The 8,764-nt window shown below is 35.0% G+C and overlaps 2 protein-coding genes across 2 annotated transcripts; one reads left to right on the top strand and one right to left on the bottom strand.

The window, feature by feature from the left end:
- The first annotated feature begins 1,478 nt into the window (after positions 1-1,478).
- On the top strand, positions 1,479-3,376 carry LOC129949131 (probable lysine-specific demethylase 4A). Its single transcript, XM_056060398.1, has 3 exons — positions 1,479-1,830; positions 1,893-2,754; positions 2,815-3,376. The coding sequence occupies exons 1-3, from the start codon at positions 1,584-1,586 to the stop codon at positions 3,095-3,097; spliced, it is 1,392 nt and encodes a 463-aa protein (XP_055916373.1). The 5' UTR covers positions 1,479-1,583; the 3' UTR covers positions 3,098-3,376.
- Positions 3,377-4,521: 1,145 nt separating this feature from the next.
- On the bottom strand, positions 4,522-8,390 carry LOC129949130 (cullin homolog 1). Its single transcript, XM_056060397.1, has 2 exons — positions 7,772-8,390; positions 4,522-6,921 (listed from the first exon to the last, which is right to left on the bottom strand). The coding sequence occupies exon 2, from the start codon at positions 6,912-6,914 to the stop codon at positions 4,566-4,568; it is 2,349 nt and encodes a 782-aa protein (XP_055916372.1). The 5' UTR covers positions 6,915-6,921; positions 7,772-8,390; the 3' UTR covers positions 4,522-4,565.
- Positions 8,391-8,764: the final 374 nt, after the last annotated feature.

Genomic DNA, 8,764 nt, shown 5'->3' with positions numbered 1-8,764 from the left:
ATTTAAATTCAAGCAAAGAAGCAAAAGTTACAAAAAACAATAAAGCGATCACCGGGAAATAATATTTAACTCTTGTTTTAATCATTCCTTATGTGATTACCTTTATTCGCGATCGCCATTGAAGATTGCTTCAATATCAGCACTATTGAATAGAAAACTTTAATGGCCAAATCAGAACTTCGCGTTTGATCGTATTTACGATTATGTATGTTAAAAAGTGCGACTCTACCATTTGTACATCTAAATTTAGCTTCTAACCTCGAGATTTGACTGACATCACTAAAAAGTAGGATCCTTTTTTGGACATTTAATAAAGTTAACTTGTAAAGCTTTTATTAATAAAAGAAAATATGGATGTGGTCATTTTGGATGAACTTGATAACCTCCTTGACTGTTCTTTCATTTTTATAATTGAATGGGATTCACACAACTGGGTTCAAGATTTTTAGAACAATATATTGACTTGATAAAAATCGAACCACACTTCTTTGATTTAAATATTTATAAAAAAGAAATAGTTTTTTTACTTACTTCTTATTTTATTTCAATTTTCAAAAATTAAATGAAAATTGACAATGAACAGTCAAACGCCTGAGCGAATAGAAAATAGATCTACTTTTGATTTGGTCTAGCTTTAGTTTGACGTTTACGATGCTTCATAAGAGTTAATTATTTTTATTCAAAATGTCAAATCCTGACCGACTGCAAGCAAGAATCTTATGAGATGTAGTATGTAGATGTAGAATAGATGTATTCTGTTTGCTCATGTTCTGAAGAAAGGAATAGATAAATATATGCTAAAAAACGAATGAGTCCGTTCATATCTGCATTCTGAGACTTCCTTTAATTTACATATACATATCTAATGCATTTTTGATATACTAACTTCTACTCTACTAATATGATTTAAATAGTTAGAAAGCATTGAGATACTATACATGGACTGCTAGTAGCCAAATTCACGGTGGTTCCACTTTTAACTGACAAGACAGTAGCGCAAAGAGGGCTATGCGGAAAAATTGTGTAACATTTACATTTAATACTCACAGCGTCACAGCTCACAGCCTGCTTCTGGTTCATTTTACACGAACTGTCAACATTTTTCATACAAAAAAAACATGGCAACGTTTTTCTTCAACAAATTATACTAGATGTCAATACTTACTATGTCAGAAAGAGCTTATCTCAACTAAATACAAACAGATATCGCTAAATATTTCATACATTTTTTTGCCACTGTGCCAGGAAGGGCTAGTGTAGCTAATTTGAAGTGGAACCATTTTTATTAAAATTATGTATGGAAAATTCACACCACTAGCAGTCCATGTATAGAATGTCAATATTAAAAAAAATCTGTTCATCCTCTATAGAAATAAGTTAGGGTAGGGATAACGACAAAAGCTCCTATTCCGAACCCTAACTAATCTCGAACTGTCACTTCATAGTGTAAATAAAAAACACATCTTACTTCACATCAAACTCCACCATTTTTTTTAATCATAGACCGAGCAACACAAATATTTTGGTTGCGGAGAGAATAAAAATATATTTTTTAATTTGTTTTACGTTCGTATTCATGTAAAATGTCGAATAATTCATCGGAATCAAATCAAGATGGGAAGAAAAACAATCGCATTATGACTTTTCGACCCAGCTTTGAAGAGTTTCAAAACTTTTCTGCTTACATAGATTACATGGAGTCCCGCGGTGCTCATCACGTAGGCCTTGCAAAAGTTATTCCACCTCCAGAGTGGGTCCCTCGTAAGTCGGGCTACTCAATTGATGAAATAAATATGACTATACCAGCTCCCATCTGTCAAGTAATCTCAGGTGAGCATCACTGTTACAGCGGAAAAGCGAATAAATTTATAAACTGCATGGATATGTTACAGGGAAGCAAGGAGAGTACCAGCAAATTAACGTCCAAAAGCGAACAATGACACTGCGACAGTTTAAGGAACTTGCCGAGTCGGAACGATACCAAACTCCCAAACACTTCGATTACGACGATTTGGAGAGAAAGTATTGGAAAAATGTCACATACGTTGCACCACTCTATGCCGCCGATGTGAAAGGTACTCTAACCGACTCGGATGTCAAAGAATGGAACATAGATAAGCTAGAAACTATTCTTGACTATGTGAATAAAGACTATGGCATCGAAATAGACGGTGTCAATACTGCCTACCTGTACTTCGGAATGTGGAAAAGTACATTTGCCTGGCACACGGAAGACATGGACTTATACTCGATCAACTATTTACATTTTGGTGCGCCAAAGACTTGGTACGCGATTCCACCTGCTTATGGCAAGCGGCTGGAGAAACTCTTAAATCGCATTTTCCACGACAACTACCAGAATTGCAATGCTCATCTCAGGCATAAGATGACTTTGGTCAGTCCACAGGTATTGCGCCAACACGAAATACCTTTCAATAAAATCACACAAGAACCCGGAGAGATAATGATAACCTTTCCGTTCGGATATCATGCTGGATTTAACCATGGTTTCAATGGAGCTGAGTCTACTAACTTTGCAACGAAGCGATGGATTGAATATGGCAAAAGGGCCAGCATTTGTCATTGCCGCAAAGATATGGTCAAGATTTCAATGGAAACATTTATCAGGCGGTTTCAGCCCGAAAGGTATGAGGATTGGATAGAAGGTAAAGATTATGGCGAACATCCCGAAGACCCGGGAAAAATTTATCCAGCCCCAGCACCCACAATCAACAAATATAGTTATACGAAAAGGTAACTTCTGCCATATTAGAAAATGAAAATCTAACTTTAAAATATTTCCTTTTCGTTAAGAAAATCGACAGAATCAATTCAAGATGTCGACACTGATCAACCTCCGCAAAAACGTGGCTGTTCAAGTCTGAATATTGAAAAAAGTCCAATAATAATGTTGAAAAAAATGGATGTCGATAAAAAATTAGACTTCAATGCCATGGCTGTTGTACGACTCAAAAGACTCTTTGCCAGACTTCCCGGAGTTGGCCAAGGAAAGAACTTATTAACAAACGGAATCATCAAGAACACAAAGCGAATGCGATTTCAAACAAGAACGATATTGCTAGACGAAGAAGAATAGCTAGAGCTACCGATGAAATTTTTGATGCCACATTTATCAAGTTTATATGTTGTGAATTTTTTTATTTTAGTACCTACTATTAATTTTATTTTAGTTTTTAAAAATGCCATGCTAGCATTTAAATTAGACTATCTAAGTCGGACTGAAGATCTCAAAAGATAAATATTGTTTTGTACGTATCTGAAGTAATATTTAAATTTAATTGTAAAGATGACGACTAGGATAGAGATTCATTCAAACAAAATTTCAGTATAAATATATTTTAGTTTATTTACTTAATGCATTCTTTTACTCTTGCAATAATTTCTAAGTCTCGTGTTTAGAATTGATGTGCCTAAAATCTTTGGCATTCGAATTTTACAAGTCTATTATTACTATAGAGAAAAACTTGGGTGACCTTTTGTCTAATCTCTCTAAAAGTATTAGTTAAGAAGAAAAAGATTTAGAGATGGAGGGGTATGTTGGTCGAAGATGTAGATGGGCTCCACATCGAATGGATTGTCAGAGCCATCAAGTGCTCCTATGATCTACATTTCCTGCACAAGTCACACAATTAAATCAAGTATAAGAACTGTTCGGAATTTGTAACCGATCTTTTTTTTTAGTAAAAACAGTACGAACATAGAGTAGTTCGGTTCCAAGCTTTATATCTTATAATGTTTCAAATTTGCTTGTTTCTCCTAAGTAGGTTTAAATGTGTTGTCCATTTATTGGGTATTTTTTCTTTTAATATTTTGAACAATTTTAGTACTAAGCGTTGAAAAGGTGCCAAAATGGAATACCTCTAGATCGGCTGAGAGAAATAAGCTAAACATTCAAGTTTCGTAACTTTGTGTACAATGGCCTTGGATTTTAAGCTATGATGTTGGAATTAGTCAAATTAAAACTAAGTTTTGGAAGCCTGCTCTCACTGATTTGTGGTGTTTAACAAAAATAGAAAAATTTGTATGACCTTAATCCTTTAGTGACCCAACGTGCAATTTAAAAAAAAAATATGTTTCCTTCAATGTAATCAGGTCACCATTATGACAATGACGCCACCCGCAATACCGTCAGTTTTCTAAACCAAATTTTTATTTTTTTTCTTATAGAAAAGCATAAAGTATAGTTTTGGCACGACACAAACATACAAAATACAAAAAAAAAAGCGCGTAAAAAATTGAACTGTCCTTTTTTGTTTTGTTTATAAAATAGTTTAAAATGCAACGAGTTTTCGTGATGAATAATACCGCGACAAAAATATTTTGCTTTTATTTTCTATTTCTTTCCAATGTTCATTTAATTTAGTTTTATATTTTATCATTTTCGAAAATAATTCCTTTATTTTACACAAATGTGATTTTCTTACTTTTACATTACGTATATTTATATTTAATTTTTAATTTTATAGAGTTAATATATTTTATATAATAAAAGAGCTACAGTTTATGTTTAAAAAATAATTATATTTAATGAAAAATAAACAAAATTACGCCAAGTAGCTGTATGTATCTTTTTGACCTTCCATTCTCTCCAAGTATTCCTTTTCTATCAAGATATCGATGCATTTCTTAATCACTGGGACCTTGGGTTTGAATCTGGTGGAAAGTTGGTTGAGAACTTCCCCAATTAATTGTGTATGGTTCAGCTTCTTGCGCATTTTCATGATGCGCACAATTGCAGCCTGAATGAGCAACTTGCGATCTTCCTCGATATGTTTGTGAACAGCTTCCTGTTCTACTCGCAGTTCTGTTTTTAGTGGCTGATTGATGTTGATGCGATACTTCTTGTTCTTATACCCTGAGAAGAGTTCCACAACACTGGCGGCTGTAATATTCGCTTCGTCATCTGCGGATGTGAGAAGTTTGGCTTTTAACAAAATCTGGAGGACTTGGATGAGATTTTCTTGAAGAATCTCAGTATTTTGACCAAGTTGTTGGACAGTAAACTTGGTCTGATCGTTGAATTGCAACAACACTGCCATTTGGAAGGTGCTAGCTTGCAGAGTGTATTTGTTCTTGAAACAATTTGTCACCAATTCTCCTTTGCACATGTGGTATAGCCAATTTAGTTTGCGCCCGGAATGACGAGCTGCATAAAAGTTGTTGAACCTCTGAACAGACCGTTCCAACTCGGACGGCAACAGAAACGAACTACTCTGGTTAAATGGCCAAGACCCACTTGAGAGCACTTCGATGCTGAAGTCTATCTCAGTAGGTGTGTTTGTGAGCTGCAAATGTTTCTTAAAAGTATCGTTTAGATCTTTCGAAACTCCAATATCTTGGAACATTCTCTGCAACTTAATTGTATATTCGTAGCCACAAGTTTGCTTAAGTTTGGAGATCATCGATGCTTCTGCATCGTCAGAAGCAGATGTGTGATTAACCAATCGTTTGGCTAGCATTTTTGAATAGAATTTCTGAAAGACATCCTTGTCCTCAATGTACTTAAATACTACCATAACTTGGTTCAAGTTGTCTTCAAGTTCAGTCTCTTCTGGATTTTTGCTGGACTTTTTAAGCAATAAATCACAATATTTAGCCAGCAACTCTGGACTTTTACTGGCACTACTAGCAATAGTTACGACATTTGTGTTGATAAATTTGCCGCAGGCTTTGTCCAGAGCTGCAACAAAGCCATTGTCATTGTTAAAAGCGGTAAGAACTAGAGCATTGTACTTCTTGTGCACCTCGAGGATAGTTTGGACGTAGGTCTTGGGGTCGTTACTGGCCTCCGTGTTTCCACATTTTTCAATAGCAGACATTCCTTGATTGTAGATATGCTCCTCAAGGATAGCTTTCAATTCAACAAGGCCCTCGGGAATTCTAGCTACATGTGAGTACATTCGGCGAAGATCTGTATTCTTGTCCGAATTAAGAAGATTCTGGAATTCAGCCCGGAAGATCTCTAAATGCTTTTGAATCAGTACACGTTCACATGTGCTCACCAGGCGATCATGAGTACTTTCGTGCAAATACATCTGAACCCGTTTCTTCTCTTCATTGAGACGTTGTTCAATACGTTTCATGTACTCTGTAACCGAATTTTCTCGCAAGAATTCTACACTCTCTCTAGTATAATACCTTTCTGTATCTTCAATGAACTTGTTTTCAAAGCTCTCTTTATATACAAGTAAATTTTGGCCCTTTCCGGCTATAGGATCATCATCTTCGTTGAGTCCCAATTCCACATAGCAATTTATAACGCCTGACACAAGTCCTCTGTTTATTGTTTCGCCATTTCTTTCCTTTTCGATCAATTTCAAAACAGCATTTGTAACCTGCTTGTTTAGGTCCTTGAAAAGATGATTCTTCCATGTTACCAAGGCTAGTCTGTAAATCTCGTAAATGTCTTTTCTACCTTCTTCGCATTCACGCTTCACCCAGTGTCTGTTCAGATAAGCACAAATGCCATTAAGGACCGTACTCGAAAATTGATAATACTCCCATTGCTTAGTGTAAAACTGCAAAACAGCTTCGTCTATCAAATCGAAGTCAACCAACAATTGGGTCAAATAGTTTTCGAGGAATTTTCTCAGCCTTTTATATAATTCCTGGCCAACCAACTGTGCACCGCCTGTTGGCATTGCAATGGGCATCTTCTTGTTTCCCTTATTGTTGCCAGAATTAGATGATGTTGACGATGAAGTAGATCGGCTGGATGTTGGGTTGACACTTGTGCAATAGTCGTAGACATAGGTGTACAACTGCATGTATCGTCTTCCAGGCAAGCCACGAACAGGTTGAAATATATGTATTATCCCTTGCTCGAGATCCGTCCATATTTCTTCTAAATTAGTATGCTTGAGCCCGGTCCCATAGGAAGACTGGCGAGACATTTTGTATCTAGAAATTTAGAACAGTAAAATAATTAATACCTGGGCCTTAACTGAATTACATATTAACTTATTTTTATTTTTCTGAATCGCGTTGAATTGTTTGAGATTCTTGGTTGCAGGGATCAATAATCAACAACTTCTTAAACTCTACTTTAAGTGAAAATCTCTCCATTTGGTAGGAAGGCATCATGATTATAGGTATTTACGTATGTCCTAAGCGATCTGAAGATTTTACTTTTTTATTTATCTATAGCAAACGGGAGCTAACTCCGAGATGATATCAAAATGAAGAACTTAACCTAACTTGTTTAAAATCTTGCACTCCATACAAGATGGGCCGATTTCTTTTTTATGTGTTGCAACAAGATTGGTAACATACAAACTTACGTAGTCGCAATGAGTAAAACTTCAAATTTCATCATTCGAGCTCGACAAATCATTATAAAACTTTTGTATAACCTTGGGCATATGTACCCAGATAACTTTAAAAAGCCTTTAAAGAAAACAATGAAAGCTGCTAAAGAAAGGATCCTAAAGCCAATCAATCAAGAAACACATGTTAACTTACAAGAAGAAATAGTTAGGAATTATCCATGAAAAGAAAACCAAAATATAAACAAACAAAAGCTCGAATGTTATTAGACGCAATTTTTTACCTTAATTGGTTAAACAAGCCATAACTTAAGGGACATACATAAATAAAGACACACTCGTTGGAAACGAGAAACAGGAAGTTTTTGCTCCAAACGACAAAATAAGGCTATCAACCTTCAATAACAGTAGAAAACTTGATCCCCACGATAAGGTAAGTGTAGGTACCTATATTTAAGTATATATTTTATAAAAAGTTTAATTACCAGTCAAAGAAAGTTTACACCAGCAGCAGCAAAACAAAGAAATTGTGCTCAGTTCTTTTTTGTTCAATTGAAAATGGCCTTCGGCAGTGCAAGTCTATTTTGTATGGTCGTTAACTGTGCTTAAATATTTATAAATACAGTAATTCTTCGTTTTCCGCTTCGCAGCCGAATTAATGTTGTAATTGAAAATTATCGAATCTAAGCTCGGGATGAATTTTCTTGGTGAAAATTTTAATTTTCCGTTCTTCTTGTGAAGAGGAAAAATTATTTTAACAGCAGCACAGCAGTCTCTTCGCACAATGAAATGACTACCTGAGATGTAAGAACGAACGACACAGATATATATGCTTTCGATGAGACAACAAATATATGGCAAAACTGATAGATTTCCCTTCCTGTTTCGTTATACTGAATTTTATTTTTCGTCAGTTTTTCTTTTTAATCTGAATTTGTTTTCCAACAATAAAATACTTCGTCAATTTGATTGATTTATTTCGGAAAGTTTTGTTTAACTTTAATAAATTTTTCGATGAGTTTATTTTCGTCTCGGAACAAATTTATTTTATTTTAAACTACGAACGAAAATTTAATGAACTTCACACAATGCAGTTTGTGAAGAAGAGCGAAGAGTCAAGATGTATAGTTGATTGATATATACATTATATTGCTGTTGCTTTCGACAAGGCTTATTCACTGGTCTGTCACTTTTTAAAGTCATTCACAATGAGATCCTATTTACATTGAACGATTTTTCTACATTCTTTTCCAGACATTGGTTTAATATAGACGATGAGCCGGAGCTTTAATTGATTTCTAAAGAAATTTTTGAGAATGTGCTTTGTAAACATGCAATCCCAGTGTTTTTTGCATTTTGTGTCCTCTTATATTTTCATTGGCATTTGATTTGCAATTTAACGAACAAAAACGTTTTCAAATTCTTCGCCAACTGACGAACGAAAGATAGCAACAGGATGAACCGACAGTTAGTAGTAA

This window comes from Eupeodes corollae, chromosome 3, assembly GCF_945859685.1.
Source record: "Eupeodes corollae chromosome 3, idEupCoro1.1, whole genome shotgun sequence".
NCBI lineage: Eukaryota > Metazoa > Arthropoda > Insecta > Diptera > Syrphidae > Eupeodes > Eupeodes corollae.
The sequence above is the reverse complement of the archived record's forward strand: the minus strand, read 5'-3'. Positions and strand labels throughout refer to the sequence as shown.

Bases quoted from the DNA above. Each gene is read 5' to 3' on its own strand.
- LOC129949130 (XM_056060397.1), bottom strand. From the start codon at position 6,914: ATGTCTCGCCAGTCTTCCTATGGGACCGGGCTCAAGCATACTAATTTA.
- LOC129949131 (XM_056060398.1), top strand. From the start codon at position 1,584: ATGTCGAATAATTCATCGGAATCAAATCAAGATGGGAAGAAAAACAAT. The intron at 1,831-1,892 runs GTGAGCATCACT...GATATGTTACAG, and splicing joins CATCTGTCAAGTAATCTCAG to GGAAGCAAGGAGAGTACCAG. The intron at 2,755-2,814 runs GTAACTTCTGCC...CTTTTCGTTAAG, and splicing joins AAATATAGTTATACGAAAAG to AAAATCGACAGAATCAATTC.